This window comes from Rhinatrema bivittatum, chromosome 6, assembly GCF_901001135.1.
Source record: "Rhinatrema bivittatum chromosome 6, aRhiBiv1.1, whole genome shotgun sequence".
In the NCBI taxonomy this organism is placed as follows: Eukaryota; Metazoa; Chordata; class Amphibia; order Gymnophiona; family Rhinatrematidae; genus Rhinatrema; species Rhinatrema bivittatum.
In genome coordinates this window covers 286,161,972-286,179,628 of record NC_042620.1, presented here as the reverse complement: position 1 = coordinate 286,179,628, position 17,657 = coordinate 286,161,972, and the positions used below count along the sequence as shown (strand labels likewise).

The window sequence follows — 17,657 nt, the reverse complement described above, 5'->3', positions numbered from 1 at the left end:
TTACACTTACACATGCTAACTCCTTTGAAAATTACCTCTATACTGTCCGAGATAAAATGGTGGTTGAGGGGAGGTTGCTTCTGTTGAAATGAACAGTCCACATTTGTTCTTCAGAATTCCAATACTCAAATCATATATACATATTAAACACTCAAAAGAAAAATAGTTTTTAAAATTCTTTACTTTCTTTCGGGGACATAGCTTTTTCAGAGAGACCATGATTTTTGCATTTCATTAAAGTGGTAATGATTGGTCTTTGCTCATTGTCTTTATATCCATGTCAAACCTCTCTGAAACAGTTTCCAAAAAATGCTGAGCCTCATGCAAAAATGTTTTAATGAGTACTTGAATGAGACTTGTAGCAGAAAGCAGATTCTTCAGAAGAAAGCACATTTTGCAGACCCAGTATTGCTAAAAACTAAGGGGCAGATTTTAAAAGACTTATGCGCGTTGGCTTATTTTCAAAAGGCCCAGCAGCGCGCGTAAAGCCCCAGGACGCGTGTAAGTCCCAGGGCTTGAAACAATGGGTGGGGCGGTCCAGGGGCGGGATAGGGGCATGGCCAAAGGCCTCTGCAGGGCCGCTGTGCAGGCGTAACTTCCACGACATAGGAACGGGAAGGGGGTTCTTTGGGGGGGGGGGGGGAACGGCCTTGGAGGGAACGGGGAAAGTCAGCTGGTCTCCCCGAGGGCTCGGCGCATGCAAACCAGTGTGCACCCCCTTGCACGCACCGACCCCTGATTTTATAACATGCGTGCGGCTGTTGGGTAGCGCGCACAAATGTAGGCCGCATGCATACATTTTAAAATCTGCCCCTAAAGATCTTGAGCACCTAATGTATACCAAAGACAAGGTATATAACATCACAGAGACTTGATTGCTTTGTTTTAGAAGAAAATTGGACAAGATTTGTTTTTAAATGTGCATTGAGCTACCTGGTGGTGCAGAAGCCATGCAGGAGACCTGGGTTTGATTAGTGGCTTCTGCTGTTCAGGCTGACTGGGGCTAGGGATGGGATGGAGGTAACATTTACAGCCCCAGCATGGCGATACCTGGCCAGATCCAAATTCATGTGGTTGGGCTAGATGGGGAGGTAAGATGGGAATAATAAAAAAAAAGATTGGGACCCCTCCCCAGATAATTGCAAATTAAGTCTCATGGCATTGTTTTCCTGGTTCTGATTGAGCTTGAAGCCCAAAGGAGCAGGAGGAAATTGTGAGAACATTAAAAAAAAAAATTAAGTGTTTTGTAGCATCTTGTTATCTGGGTGCTTACAAATTGATTTTCCTGCAGTAATGTTTCAGGATAAAAGTGAAGCTGACTGGTCTATATTTCCCTTAAATTTCCCCTTATTCTTTTTACACAATTGCCCATTCCAGTTATCTGCTACCTTGTATGTCTGTGAGATAATTCCAGTGATGGAAAAACCATGCATTCTAGGATTTTGAAGATTTGGCTGAAGTTATCAGAAACTGAAAATCTGAAGATGTTTATTTTATATTTTCTTTCTTTGTTTTAACATGAGTTGCTGTACCTCTTTATTGATGCTAAATATTTTAATTATCTGGTCACTTGTGAATTTTTTTGTTTTGTAAAGACTAAAGTAAAAACAAATGCATTTCAGAGGACAGACAGGATGCCAAATCCTCACATACGGGTGATGTCATGTGATGAAGCCCAGTGCGGGAAGATTACTTAAAAGCTTCTAGAAGCTTTTAGAATGCTCAGCGGAGAATGTGTGGCCCAACCCACATCATTACATTGCAGGGGGGCCCTTAGCTTCAGTTTTACCATGGAACTCTTTAATCGCAGTACTCTTTCTGTTTTTTCCTGGAAAGCTGTCCTGAAGTCAGGAGCTATTTTTTTGCAGAGCCTTGTGGCTGATTGTTTTCTCACCCTTCCAGCCTCTTGAGGTAGGTTTTTCGGCTGTTTTCAAAGTTTCCTTAATTTTTTTGCCAGCCACATTGTGCATCGATATAAGTGCATCAAGTGGCATCAGTTGCAGTTTTCCCTTTAACATCTAGCCATTTGATTTTATCTTGTTAATTTTTTGTCTGATGCCCCAGAAAAAGAAGACCAGCAGCTTCAATAAGTGCCCCATGGTGCAAATGTATCATGTCTGTCATGATTCCCATGATAGATGTGTGCTTTGCCTGGGAATGACCCCTAGAAGATTATGTTCCCAGCTGGAGCTAATGAAAAAGCTCTTCGTGAGAATTAAGTCTGGCACATTGGCATCAGAAGCATCAATCTCATGGAACTCAAAAACTACACTGAATGCTGGCAGTGCATTGACATAAGGAAGACATCAATCCTTCTCAACATCAAGTACCAGGAAGGATCTGGGAGATATGCTATTGTCTAATTCCTCACAACTGAAGAAAGTGCAGGGTTCTGTTTTTTTTTTTTCTTTTTGTTTTTTTTTGTGCTGGCATCACAGAGCTCTAATGACCTGCATCAGGTGCAGGCCAAGAAGTATCAACATTGGTCTCCATCAATGTACAGTGCTGGGAGGGGGGACATTTTGGCAGCTGCCTTGAATCTCTTGAAGCATTCCCATAGGGAGGAGAGCTCATCTTCACAACAATCTTGGGTATCACAAACAGCTGCCAGGGATTCAGATGTTAGTTATTGATCCACCTCTGGTGTCCCTGGAAGATGTAATCTCTCCTCCTGCATCCCAGGCCATATTGGCATCAGTGGTTTTCAAGGAGGAGCAGGATAGAAGGATCCAAGAGATTTTGGATCATAAGATGACAAGCATTGGTGTTCGTGCAGACAGACATCTAACCTTTGCTGGAGGCTAATGAAGTATCTGGCAGAGGGCAACAGAAGCTGATTCCTGTAGGTGCATTGACGTAACTTACAGCACATTGGAGGAGAAAACTTCACTGAGGTGCAGAAGTTTATTGGGGTCTAGATCCCAATAACCAATTGCTGCCGTCTCTGAGACCTTGTCTGCTAACCAGATCCAGTCCCAATCCACACCCTTAATGTACCAGAGGGGTGCTGAGTAGGTCTTTCTATACACCAAAGAGATGTTATCTTCCACTACCCCCCACCCCACCTTGTCCCCATTAACAGGAGGGACATCCAGACAACAAAGGGCATAAAAGCCACAGCCAGCATCCCAGCTAAAACCTGGGAAAGATTTTGAGTTCTTCAAGGAGACGTGTGTCTAGAAAAAGGGGACTGACTGCTCACTGGATCTAAACGATGCTTTCACCCACACAGATTTTTTTTTCCAGATCACAGGAAGTATCTCAGTAGGAATTTGTAGTAGGGAAACACCATCTCCAATATAGTATGTTGCTTTTCAGCTTCATGTCAGGATCATGGGTGTTTACAAAGTGGCATGCATTGGTGGCTGTGCATCTATTCAGATTGTGGCTGTATGTATTCCCCTACCTGGACAATTGGCTGGTCAAACACATAACAAGGAGGTCCTGCAGAATCAATGAGCAAAGCTATTTGGATGTTGGAATTGCTAGATTTAGTCGACTATCTCAAATCCAATTTGAACCTGTCATCTCAGTTGAAATTTATAGGAGTTCTGCTAGCCATGACTCAGCTTAAAACCTTCCTCCCACAGAAAAGGATCATCATACTGAAGTCCACAGTGAAAGGGATAATGAGTCAGGGGACGACAGCATAGGACATGATGAGATTGTTGGGCCTCATGCCAATAACAGTACATGTTTTAACATGTCATCTTATGAAAAGAGCCTTAGTGAATTTATCATCACATTGGACTTGGGCCACTCAGGCTGTCTGGCACAGCATCCATGTCAACCAGCTTCTCAGAGACTCCATGTCCTAGTAGCTGACTTGTTCCAGTCTGGCAAAAGGCATATTCTAGATTCCTACATTGCAAATTGTCCTAACCACAGATGCATTTAATCTGAGATTAAGAGCTCATCTAGAGTCATTCCACAACTAGGATCTATAATGAGAAATGTCATTGGATACATTTCCTAGAGATAAGGGTGATAAAATATGCTCTAAGAGCTTTAAGGGATTGATTCTCCAATAAAATTGACCTCATTAAAAACAGACATTTGGGTAGTGATATGCATCAACAAGCAGGGGAGTGGGGAAGAAATGGATGTACCTCCTGTGTCAGGAAGCTGTCTGGATGTGTGACTGGGTCATTTCTCAAAGAATGTCCTCAGGGCCTCCCTTCTAGTGAGTGAGGAGACTGTCCTGGCAGACAGATGAGTCAGGTCCTGGAACCTCACAAATGGTCCCTGGATAGGGGAGTAGCAAACGATATTTTGCGAGTGGGTGATACCTGTGGTAGATCTGTTTGCATCTTCTCTGAACAGAAAGGTCCTGAACTTCTGCTCCAGAAGAGGGACACAAGGCTAACTAGCCTCTAATGCATTCTCCCTAGATTGTAGATAGGGTCTTCTGTGTGCTTGGCCTCCAATTCCTCTGGTGACAAAGACTTTAATGAAATTCAGAAGAAATCATGGAGCTATGATCCTCATAGCCCCTATTAGCCAAAAAAGATTTGTTTTCCTCTTACAGGAGTTGTCAGTCAGGAATCCAATCAGATTGGGGAATTTTCATCATTGCATCATTCCAATATTGTCTCCCAAGCTCTATCAGCCTAGATGTTGAGGGTAGCTACTCAACCCCTGATTCTCTCTGAAGATGTCTCATATTGGGGCTGATGTAATAATTTTCGCAGAAAGCAGGCGCTGACTTTTCAAGCCCGCTTTCTTAACGAACACAACATGCCTGCAAGGTGGGCGCCATGCAATAGGCAAATTAGGGGGTCGCGCTAGCAAGGAGGCGTTAAGGACACACATTTATTTTTTTGCATATGGAGTGAATGAGTAATAGCCTCATTCACATGCATTTGCATGTGATGAGCACTATCTCATTCACTCCACGTTGAACGCACATTAAATAGGTGCTAATCCCCCTATTGCATTAGGGAGTGGATTAGTGCCTATTTAACCCGCATCCGACTGCTGGTTATACAGGACGCTCGGCTGAGCGCACTGTATTGCATCGGCCCAATTGTTCTGTCTCAAGGAAGGATTTATGAGGAAATCCTATGGTTTGAAGTGGAGGTTTGCTTTTTAATGTAAGGGAAAGGCCATAGACCTTGTCTCCTGCTCTACACAAAACTGCTTGATTATCTTCTACATCTGTTGGAATTTAGTCTGAAGCCTCACCCAGTTAGGGTTCATCTCACTGCAAATAGCACTTACCACCATGTAGAAGGTAAACCCATCTCTGAACAATCGTTAGTTATTTGGTTTATGCAGGGCTTGCTTAAGTTGAAGCCTTCAGCTATTTCATGAGAGTTTGGTATTGACCCAGCTGATGAAAGCTGCTTTGAGCCACTAGACTCCTGTGAGATGAAGTTTGTAACTTTGGAATATCATATTTCTGGCTGCAGCCACTTTGAGGCAGAATCGGTGAGCTCCAAGACTTAGTGACTTATCCACCTTATACTAAGCTTTTTGACTACAGGGTGGTTCTGCACATACATCCTAAGTTCCTGCCTAAGGTAATGGACTTCTACCTTAATTAGTCAATAGTCCTCCCTCTATTTTTCACAGAACACATGTCCACAAGGGAGAACAAGCATTGCACAATTTGGATTGCAAGAGAGCCTTGGCCTTCTTTCTGAAGCAGACTGAAGCCCTTAGAAAGTCCACCCAGCTTTTTGTTACCTTTAACTCCGAACAAACCTGCAACTACAGTTGCCAAGCACCCCCTTTCTAACTGGCTAGCAGATTGCATCTCTTTCTTTTATGCTTATGCAGGGCTAAATCTGGTAGGGTATGTCAAAGCTCAAAGTGTTAGGGTCATGGTAGTGTTGATAGCCTACTTAAGATTGGCCTCTATGGAGATCTGCAACATGGAGCTCTCTACACACATTCTCAGCTAACTACTACTTGGACAGAAACTCCTGACATGACAGTAGATTTTGCTAAGTCTGTCCTGCGGAATCTCTTTTGAGTTGCAGAATTCAACTGTCTCCAAGAACAGCAGGATGCAAGTCCTTATGAAACCTCCGGAGCTGATTCTCCATGTTTCTTTTATCTATCACAATCGCAAAGAATACCAATGTGCCCAAAACATTTACTCCATTCACCAAGAACCTATGGAATAAGTGATCTTTTTACTAGGCTTCATTGACCATCATAATAGGCTTCATCGTATAGCATGGTTTCACTTTCCCACTCCGCCTTATATTTAATCATTGGTCAATACAGGTACATTTTTTTGTATTTTTCAATATGCAAAGTATCCCATTTACTGCCATATGTGTTGTGCTCCTTTTAACCATGCTATACGATGAAGCCTATTATGATGGTCAATGAAGCCTAGTAAAAAGATCACTTATTCCATAGGTTCTTGGTGAATGGAGTAAATGTTTTGGGCACATTGGTATTCTTTGTGATTGTGAGTCAGTATTTACCAACGGTCCATCCCAAAGTATAAGTGATTCAAGGTCTGTGATTCTAGTAGTGAGTCTTTTATCTATCATACAGACTGAGGAGGATCCGTGTGATAAGCTGGCATAGATCAGGATACATATGCTCCATTGACCAAGTTAAAAGTTTCTAGAAGCTTTTAAGTAATCTCTAACACGGTGCTACATCAGATGACATCATTTGTCTTCTGAGGACACCTGTTACAGTTAAGCAACTTTGCATTTCAATATTATCTTCCTACCCCTTTCACTTTTCTTGGCTGTGTTCTTACTTTTAAAGCATTTATTACATTTTATTCTGTTGCCCATAATGTTCCTTACTAGGTACATATAGTTGTGTAAAAGAAAGAAGGTATAATGGATACATTCCCCATAAAGCTAAGAATACATAAAGAATATATAGAGAGGGAGAAAATATAGTTTTACAATGTTAACTTTTATTGCAATTTTTACATCAATTTTTAAATAAACATTTTTTTTTGCAAAAGACAGAACAAAAAATAGCCAAGGGAAACACAGATTCACATTTTCACTGAAAACCTCGCGTACGTTTGTTCACGCAACCGGCACAAGCAAAAGTACGCCGGATTTTATAAGATACACGCGTATCTTATAAAATCGGGTTGGCGCGCGCAAGGCTGCGCAAAATCGGCAGCCTGCGCATGCTGAACCGCACAGCCTGCCTCCGTTCCCTCCGCGTCCTCCCACCTTCCACTCCCTTCCCCTATCTAACCCACCCCTCAGCCCTAACTAAATCCCCCGCGCGCCACCTTGCCATCCTCTGGCACAGGCCGCAGTGCCGGGGACTCAGGACCGCCCTCCTGGCCTACCCCCGAACCATCGCCACGCCCTTGGACTGCCCACTGACCCTGGACATTCCCCCTCCCGCCCATTTTACGAAGCCCCGGGATTTACGCGCATCCCAGGGCTTTGCGCGCGCCGGCGGCCTATGCAAAATAGGCGTGCCGGCACGCGCGTAAATCCAGCAGGATTTATGCACGCAGGGCTTTTAAAATCTACCCAATTGCTTACTTAATGCACACCCACATTCATATCTCAGGGGGCATGTGGTTGCACTGTAGAGGGTGCAGAGAAGGCTGACCAAAGTGGGGAGGCATGTAGTGGCTCCCTTATGAGGAAAGGCTAAAGAGGTTAGGGCTATTCAGTTTGGAGAGGAGATGACTGAGGGAAGGATATGATAGAGGTCTACAAAATCATGAAAGGGCTTGCACAGGTTAATGTGAATCCGTTGTTTGCGTTCTCGGAGAGTGGAGGGACTGGGGAGCGCTCCATGAGGTTAGCAAATAGCTCATTTGGGACGGGTCAAAGAAAATTCTTTTTCACTTAGCGCATAGTTAAGCTCTGGAATTCATTGCCAAAGGCTGTGGTTACTGCAGTTAAGAGTAACTGGGTTTTAAAATGTTTGGATAAGTTCCTTGAGGAAAAAGTCCATAAACTGCTATTAATCAATAAGGAATAGTAGCTTGATATCTATTTAATGTTTAGGTACTTGCCGGGTACTTGTGACTTGGATTAGCCACTGTTGGAAACAGGATGCTGGGCTTGATGGACCCTTGGTCTGACCCAGTATGGCATGTTCTTATGTTCTTATGTATGCATTCTACAGTAGAACAGAGAAAAATGAGTAGATACCCAGAAAAACATCAACAGAGACCAGCCTCATTGTTTTGTTCTTTTGAGATATATTGTATATTGATCACGTTTTACTAAACTGACCGGCTGTGTCTGGTGAAACTTCATTGGGCTATGTTTGAGGAGACTTTGGCACTTCCAGAGGTTAGAATCTCTAACTTATTACTAACGGCAGTTGAATATTGAATTGTTTTTGACAGAGCAAGACAAGCAGGGCTTGCTGTGCAATCTTCGAATTTATAGTTGTTTCAACAGGATTGAATATTGAACAGGTTGGTGCACATGCATTAATCTTGTACCTATAAAATTTGCTATTAGAATTGGCAACTTTATTGTGGTTTCATATGAGGTGAAATTTTACATGGTCTTGCTGAAATTTGTTGAAGGGTTTATATCTCCTCCTTCTGAGGATTGCATCTGAATAATGAATTTAAGAAAATAGCACTTGGGATTTTTTTAAATTTATTTTGAGAAATCCCCCTGAAGAAGCTACCTTACAGCGAAACAGGGGCCTCTGTTGGGAATTTTCTGGGTATCTACACATTTTTCTATTTTTCTCTGTTAAAATGTAGAATGTATGTATGTGGGTGTGCGTTAAATATGTAATGTGTTTGAGTGCTGGATATGTTGTGATTTGTGGAAGAGAGGTTTTTAATGAAAATGTGAATCTGCATTTTCCTTGGCTATTTTTTATTCTTTTGTCTTTTGCAAAAGTTTGTTTAAAAATTGATATAATAAATTGTAATAAAAGATAAAATTGTAAAACTATATTTTCTCGCCCTCTATATATTCTCTATATATAATTGTGTGCCTTAATTGTTTAAAATTTTCTCCTCCTTCCTATTTTTTCTATACACGTTTTTAGTAATTTGGCCCATTCTCTATTTTTTGTGAGATTTCTGATTGTTTCAGATCTTTATAAAATTTCTGATTTAGTCTGTTTCATATTTTGATATACTTCATATCTTATGTAATGGTTGGTGTTCTTCATGCTGTCTTTTAGGAAAAGCAAGCACTCCTGCACTCTTCTCCTATTTGCTTTCCAGAAGATTATGCCAAGCAATTCTCGAAATTTATTTTAACTTTTTTTTTTTTAACTCGTGATCACTTTTACCTATAGTAAGAAGAAAACTGGGTAGGATCTTATCTGCTGTCATATTTTATGTTTCTGTATTTCACCTTTTAGGTTCTGAAAAATTCCTCCCAATTGATTAGGATCAAGACTTGAAGAGCTTTGCGTGATTTAAATTTCCAATTTCTGTGCCAAACGTTGTCACGAACATCTTTCAAGAACTTGTTTGAGAGATTGTGACTTACCAAATTGTTTTCTGTGCAGATAATTGAAAATCTCGTAAGTATCATGATGTGACTTGGATTATTGCTATGGTAGTCCCTTCATATGATATTTCCCTTGTACTTTTCTCCTTTTACCTTCACTCAGATATTTTTCCAACTATGAGTATTTTTCGCTCCATAGTTTTCTCCTGCTCCTTTGGGATTCCAGCTAGTTTGGAACTGGCCTCTATTGGTCTACGGCACCATATGCATTTGCAACTACATGAGGTTCTATGATGGATGCACTGAACTATCTCCCAATGGAGGTGATGGAAGTTAAAACAGTAACATAATTCACAAAGGCATGAAAATAACCACAGAGGAAATAATGGTAAGAGCAAAAATCAACTAGAGCCTCTGGTATTGCAACAGGAAGTAAATTGGGTAGACTAAATGGGCATTATGGTCTGTTATCTGCCAACATATTCTTAGTTTCTATGAATTTCCCCTTTTTTTTCTTTTTTTTTTTTTTGTAGCATCCCATCTGTCTTTCTGTCTAGCCTAGTCATGGCCACAGATTATGACTCCCTCTGGAACCCAAAACATGTGCACCATGTGTGTAGCCATTAGGTGTTGCTGTTGTGAGATAGAGACATACAGCCATGCCAGCTTGAGGTACAGAAACTGTTTTTATAAATAGAACCCAGATGATCTGCGTAGTGCACTTTTCACAGGTTATATTCTCATATTGTTCTGGATCCTGGAGCAAGTACATAGTCTTTAACTTATAAAGCAACACTCTATCCCTGTTCTTCGTGTGTTCATAAATGATCTCTTCTATTGGACCAATATTTCAGTCAGACAAACTGTCCCAAGTCTATTATGCTGTTAGTCATAATTTTCAGTGTGAACTAGGACTTTCCATTCTTCCTGATTATTCCCAATACTTCTTGCATTTCTTTTCAGAGAGCCCAACTAATTTCATCTTGTACATTTTCCCTTTTTATGATTATCCGTGTCTTCCTCAGCCTCTAGTATTTTTTTATTCAGATTTGCTTGCTCATACAGTTGAGTTTCTTACCTTCTCCTATTGAGATTTCCTTACTAAAGGGCCAGAATGTTTCTCATTTTATGTCTGTTGAGGAAAAAATGCTTAATACACCTGGTCGCAAGTCCTTTCCCAAAGATCTTCTTTCCTTTCTTTGTCAGGAAGATTAAGCAGCCCTGTCTTGGAAACTATTCTATAGTCAAGAAAATCAAAGCACTCCTAGTTACAGTGCTTGCATAGCCATCTGTTTACAGGATTTACCTGTTCCCACTTGGGCCTTTACTCTTGATTAGGGGGAACAACGAAAGTAGCAAATGTGCCCGTGTTCACATCTGCTTAGGTTCATATCGGGTAGCTTCGTCACTGCCAGCATGAGAAGGCAAACTGATGAGCCTAAGCAGCCTCTCCATAATTTCTTTAATTCTATCATTCAGCAGGCGGCAGCACTCTCTGGACATCATGACTTTGGCAGTTGGATGCCTTCAAACCACTAAGAAGGATGTCGCTGATTACTGCCACTCTTGCTGGAAGTGCTGCAGCTATTAACATTCCAGCCCTGGGCTTGTGAATTTCCTTCTTGACCCTAGAGGGCTTGTTCCTGATCGCTAGGAAGAGAATCCAGTGGGAAATTTTTTTTTTTTTTTACACTAGTCATTTTGCATCATCTGCATATGGAATCCTTCAATACTTTGAGATCCTATTGGTTGGCACAGATGTTTGTCAGCTGAGCCCACCTCTAACTGTGGTTCCGCTTTCTGCCTCCTGAGAGACTCAACCAGCAAGCATTGCCTAAACTGAATAGCTTCTTACTCCTGACTTTCCATGACAAGGACTTGTAACCTATGTTCCCTGCAAATTTAGACCAGGACTAGAATGGTAGCATACAAGGGAAAATACCTGAGGCTGCATAAGTTGCTTTGTGATGAGCTGAAGAAAGGAATCTTGTCAAAGAGAAACAAATACTCCTACAAACCAAAGACTTGCTGAAGAAGATTCTGTAAAGAAACATCATAAGTGTAAAAAAGCTGTCAACTTGATTTTCAGCAAGTTTTTACATAAAATAAGCTTTAATACTTCACTGCAGGCTACAGAAAATATAACAGATTATTTTTGTCATGTTAGTGATAACTGAAAGTGTGCATTTAAAGGATGTCACCTCACGTGAATACTGAAGATGCTGGTTTGTTAAAATTACAGTTACTATAAACATATCATAGATAATCCTTCATTGGAGATCAAGCAGGATGTGCAACAAGAAAAAAGAATGGGCAGGCCAGATGATCCTTGTAGCCTTTATTTGCTATCATACTCTGTTTCATACCAAAGCAGTACATTTCAGGAATGGGTAGTCTGCTTTGTATTTCTGTATTTTAGTGAAATTCATCAAGATGGAAATCCTGGTTGAACTGTGTTAAAATAATCTATTTTGAGATGTTCTGTCCCATATCTTTAGTTGGATGGAGGGGTAGCTTAAAAGAGAATATAATCTATAATGCATTTATGAATGCTGACTGGAATCAAACTTGTGCATTTGATCACAGAAAAGATAATTACTGTAATGTACAGTAAATATATTGCATGTTGAGATGAGCCTGTTTGCAGAGAATTGTATATTTTAAAAAAAGATTGTATCACAGCATGAATGGGGCATGTTGCCATACACTTAATACTGTATATTGTGTTGCAAATCAAGTGATTTTAACTATCAGATGTGGAACTGTAGGGCAGTAATACACACCATCCAGTGTCTTATTACAATGATAAAATGAACCTGCACTATAAACATTTTTACCATTTCTTTTCTATATTCTGAAACGTTCTCTCCTCTAATTCCTATTCATCAAAGAAACTTGGAACTGGTTCCTTTTTTTTCCCCAAGTTCTGAGCATTCTCAAAAATGCTAAGGAATGAATACTGAAAAAACAGAATGGGCTCAGAGTCCATGACGAATTGGAGTTGGTTCAGGGTGTGCTTTCAGTCTTTAGATGTGCTGTTCTTATTAAAGTGCTCTTTTTAACCATTTCAATGACACGAAGCCTTTATTCCCTTTATTCTCTTTTTAAACCCCCATTCCCAGTTAACCACATGTTCCCTGACTTGTTGAAGGGAGGGGAAGAGGAAGTTCCTTCTGAGATTGAATTCCTTTGTGCTGCTCCTCTGCCAGTAAGAAGTTGCTCCAGTACTAGTTAGAGTACCTGGGTTTAAAAACGTTTTGGATAAGTTCCTAGAACAGAATTCCATAAACTGCTATTAATCAATAAGGATTAATAGCTTGGGATCTTTTCATTTAATGTTTGGGTACCTGCCAGGTACTTGCGACTTGGTTGGCCACTGTTGGACACAGGATACTGGGCTTGATGGACCCTTGGTCTGACTCAGTATGGCATATCTTAGCAATGATTTTCCTTTAGATCAGTGGTTCTCAACCCTGTCCTGGGGACCCCCCCAGCCAGTCGGGTTTTCAGGATATCCACAATGAATATGCATGAGAGAAAATTTGCATGTTATGGAGGCAGTGTATGCAAATTTTCTCTCATGCATATTCATTGTGGATTTCCTGAAAACCCAACTGGCTGGGGGGGGTCCCCAGGACAGGGTTGAGAACCACTGCTTTAGATGATCAAAGACATTTCCTTCATGATATGCCTGGTCCCTACTAGACAGATGACTTGATTTTAAGTCTGCCTAACTTTAATTCCAAGACAGACCTGTCACCTTAGTGTGAGTATATTTTTATTCGCACAAAATGGCAGTAATTAAAAGAGCCCAACTCTGGCCGAGTTTCACACATTGGCTGCGTTGGGCTTGTAAAGAATAAGGAGCTTCTATTGGTTCTTTTTTTTTTTTTTTTTTAGAAATGTTTGAAAATGGCATCTGGTCAATAAACAAAGTTGTCTTGTAATCATTCAAAACCAACGATTCAGCATCAGCACACATCAGCTTCAGTCAGCAAGTGAAGTCCTCCATTTCTTTACAATGTGCGAAACTCGGCCAGAGTTAGGCTCTCTTAATTACTGCCGTTTTGTGTGAATAAAAATATTCTCACACTAAGGCGACAGGTCTGTCTTGTTTTCATTGTGTCATCTAGCTTCGACAGAACGTCTTCCTGTTTGTTTCTTGTAACTTTAATTCCTGTGAAAGAGGTTATATTTGGGGAAGGAGGGTAGTCTGCTTGTAGTGCTAAAATTATAGAAACCATATGGTGTAACTGAGGCAGTACAATCTTGGAATCCAGATGTAGGAGACACAGAAGAGAATTGGAACTATAACTGTACATACTGGACTGTGGGGAAAAATGGACTTAGTAGAGACAAACTAATGACAATTTGTTCAATCTCAAATTCAAATTTTTTGTGGTGGTTCTTGCAGCTTTACCTCCAGATCTTTTTGTAATATGCTAGTTCAATGTTTTATGCCATAAACAGAGCAATTGGTTATAATTTGATTATATTAAGTTTAGTTTATGTAGTGTTTTACTGTAGAAAATTCTGTATAAATCTTGTTTATGATCATTAGTGTTGATATAAATTGTTTGATATTAAAATCCTTTAGCAGTTGTCTAGTATTAAAATTGTAACTGAAGTTACAAAAAGTCCCCCAGTTTGGGCTTCAAAAATACAGATCTGGTTGGTGCACTAGAGTTTTCTTATTTTTATGTTTTCTGGCCTGGTGCTTTAACCTGTTAAATTATTTTGTTCTGGAGCTTGCAAAACCTCCTTCCTTGGATTTTTTTTAGTTCTTTTTGGGTAGCCCTATTTGTGTGTGTGGGGTGCCTAATCTAAAACAAATTTAAAAGAGAATAATTTCCCTCATAAACTTGAGATACAAGGTATCTGCATTGCAAGACTTGAGGTCTCTGACTGGAAGGCGGAGAGCAGCCTGCTGTGAGACAAATTAGTGGATAGAATTTCTCCATTTGTGAGAAGAGCAAAATAAACACTCACTGTCCATGACAGCAGTGGGATTGAATACATCTATCCATGTTAATCTTGTTTTAATAAAAATGTATTCGCCAAATTGTTGAAATGGGCTTGTGACCATGAGGTGCTTCTTTTAACAGCTGTGTTCCATGGTGGAAGAAGCTGATATTAAGGAAATGTTAGGCTTCTGATGACTGACTTGTGTGATTGTGGTGCTAGAATTGCATGACTAAGATTAATCATTCACCTTGTTCTGTAACATGAAAAGTAAATCCCTTTTTGCCTGAAAACAATGTGAGAATGTTCTTTCTCTCCATGCTCCTCCTGTCCATCACTTAACCATGTGTAACTTACTGAAATTTCCAGAGGCAAGTCTACTTGTTTCCTGCTTGATTAGGCAGATGCTATACTCTTTGGAGTCAATTCATTCTTACTATTTTGGGCCTTCCTTTGGCAAATATAGCCAAATATTTGGATTTTCCTGAATAGCAATTGTTATAAAAGGGTCTCTTTGGGACATATTTGGGGTATTTATTTAGTGTATTTGTATTCTGCTATATCCAATAGATTTGATCAGCACAGATAAAAAGGTAATGAACCTAATCACATTAAACAAATACAGAAACAAATGTACAATAAAGTGTGCAATTATAATAAAAAATAAAAGCAGAAGCATAAAAACAAATAACTATCTGTAATAATAAAATAAATGCCAAGGAATACAATCACAAAATTAAGGCAAATAAATGCAAAAATATTTGATATTTTATAAAAGTCCTCCTGAAGCATCACTACTGAATCCTATACTATTTCACAGGACCGGGCCAATTTGTGAAAATGCTCTTAATCTAGTTTGCTAAATTCTACAAATCAAGACCTTGGGCATTTATGATGCTATTGCTCTAAAGTAATGTGTAAGCCCAGTAACACAAAGCATGCATCTTCAGGCATGGTATTTTGCTTAAATAAATATTCTCAGTATGCCAGCAGCTTGTGTAGACAGATACCATATGAAATTTCATGCAGTGGAATAAGTCACTGAATAAAAATCTGTACCTATGTTTTATCTTTATAAGGACTTTTGTATTTATTTCCTTACATGTATGACTTTCTGGATCCAGTATGGCCTTAAGCAAAAAGACAAACATTATAGCCTTCAAAGACTTTGTCCTAAAGAGGCTGGACCAGTCGATGATAGACAACTTCCTGACTGGCATAAGCTGCATCTCTAGGATTTAGAGACCAAAAGGTGAAATCATAAAAGAAAGAAGGATTTTTAAAAAGTTGTTAGTATAAAAAGGCCCATATATGTGAGTTATGAGCCAATCGTGCAGAACTTGAATTTTAAAAGTGGCAAAGTACTTGCAACAGAATGTGCATAAAAAAGGGGGGGCGTGTCTATACCTACAGGCGTAAGGACATATTTTAAAAGTGATGCATGTGCCCATATACCCATGTAGATTTAATATAGCTCGGTTACACTGCTGTGATAGAGACTCTTGAATGGTGACTGTCTGTGGGTCTGCCTTCTGCCAAGTAAAAGCAAGAATTGCCCAGTGGATGGGAGTGCACGGGGTGTGGATTGGGACCAACAGAGTGGGAAAACCTTGCCGGTACATTGTGAGAACAGGGATAGACAGGGTCACATGGGGGAATGTAGTGAGAGTACCAGAGATAGACAAGGGCAATCTGGTTGCTATAGTCAACCTCATGCACCTAACTGCAGGGTTACAGGAACATACTGGAGGAAACAGAGACATAAAGGAGGGGATTGGAGGGGGGTTTCTGGAACATATTGGGGTGGGTGAGACTTTCTTTTCAATATGACCCTAATCACCATATGGGGTACTCAGGTCTATAATGCTGAAGAGAGAGAGCGCGAGCGAGCACAGGAGGAGGTACCCCACACACAAGGTCTACAGGACAATGGCATGGTTTTTAGATCTGTCAGAGGAGCAAGTCATGCACAGGTTCAGGTTTACTAAGAAAACTATATTGTATCTATGCCAGCAGTTAAAGCAGGACCTACGGCCTACCAGCTCGAGGGGCCATGCTTTGTCAGCATATGTCAAGCCCACCACTACCCATGCCTTTTTTTGTAAATGGCACCTTTCAAACTCCTCTTGGAGTCATGGCTGGAATCAGCTAGTCTGCCACCTGTGTGCACATGGATTGGGACCTGGCTGCCTTGCTAAGGAGAACAGGCCAATATATATCCTTAATCATGACAATTTCAATCAAGTTGCATGCTTTCCCTTGGACTTGGGGACTATTGATTGCACACCTTATAAGGGCACCAGAGGGAGATGAGGCCACCTACCACAACCTCAAGGGCTTCCACTCCTTCAATCTGCAGGTGGTCTGTGATACTAAGGCTTCATCCTGGATATTGTCCTGGATTTTCATGTTGCCTACATTCTGTTACCTTTAGGAATTCATGAGGAAAGCCACATCACCAGGGGCTGGCTTCTAGGTTGGAATACATCTATTACTAACTCCACATACCAACTAACCTCTTCTGTGTCTCCCTCATATCGAGGTGGCCTGCCTACCCAGGAAGACAGCTCTGACCTAGCCTAATGAACTAATGTTCTGTCCAACCTGAAAGCCTATCTAAATGTTCTCTGGCTTCTCTCCTCAGGTAACAGAGGCTAGCCACTCATAATCTGGCTTCTGATCCCAATGGCAACCCTACAAAGTGCTGTAAAAGTGCAATACAACAGGACATGCCAGCAGACCAGTGCAGTCACTGAGAGAACCTTTGGCCTTCTCAAAACATGCTTCTGCATTCTGGACAAATCTGGGGGATACCACCTCTACAACTTACCTAAAATCTTTGAGATCTTTCTAACCTGCTGCACGTTACATAACTTGGCCAAAACCAGAGGCATGCCTTCTCCAGAGGGACTGGAAGAGGAGGAGGAACTAGAGCTGTGTCAGGAGTAATTGAAAGAGATACATTGCCTGAGTCAAAGACAGACTTTGCAGAAAAGGAACACTGATACAAAGATCTTTTTGATTGTGAAGGTTAATTTATTTACAGTATGTGTTATATATAAATTGCAATACAGAAAGAATGCTTTTTTTGGGCCTCTGGTTTTTTTTTTTCTGGGGTGGGGGAAGTATTTAAGTCTTAGTCTGCCCAATACATAAGCGGAGTCCTCTTGCTGCTGACAGTGCCCTCAGAGCGCACAGGAGCTGATGCAGAAGGCTGTATGGGTGGCTATGGTGGTGGCATTATCAGACTTGGTAACTTGATGGGCAGGTGAGGTGGAGCCAAAGGATGGCCAGGCAATGGTGCAGGAG

General features: G+C 40.7%; 1 protein-coding gene across 10 annotated transcripts in view; it reads left to right on the top strand.

Annotated features, from left to right (window-relative positions):
- Window positions 1-17,440, top strand: part of LOC115094350 (zinc finger protein 436-like) — a 100,868-nt gene extending 83,428 nt beyond the window's left edge. For 4 of the 10 annotated variants that reach the window (XR_003857537.1, XR_003857538.1, XR_003857539.1 and 1 more), the window contains 2 exons: window positions 9,295-9,459; window positions 9,586-12,701. Coding sequence is in view for 3 of the 10 variants with exons in the window: in XM_029607315.1 (XP_029463175.1) it covers window positions 9,295-9,323 (29 nt within the window). In the remaining 7 variants the exon portion in view is untranslated. Of the gene's footprint in view, window positions 1-9,294; window positions 12,702-16,992 lie in introns of those variants that run through there. The other 6 variants (XM_029607318.1, XM_029607317.1, XR_003857534.1 and 3 more) reach the window with 5 other exon arrangements.
- Window positions 17,441-17,657: the final 217 nt, after the last annotated feature.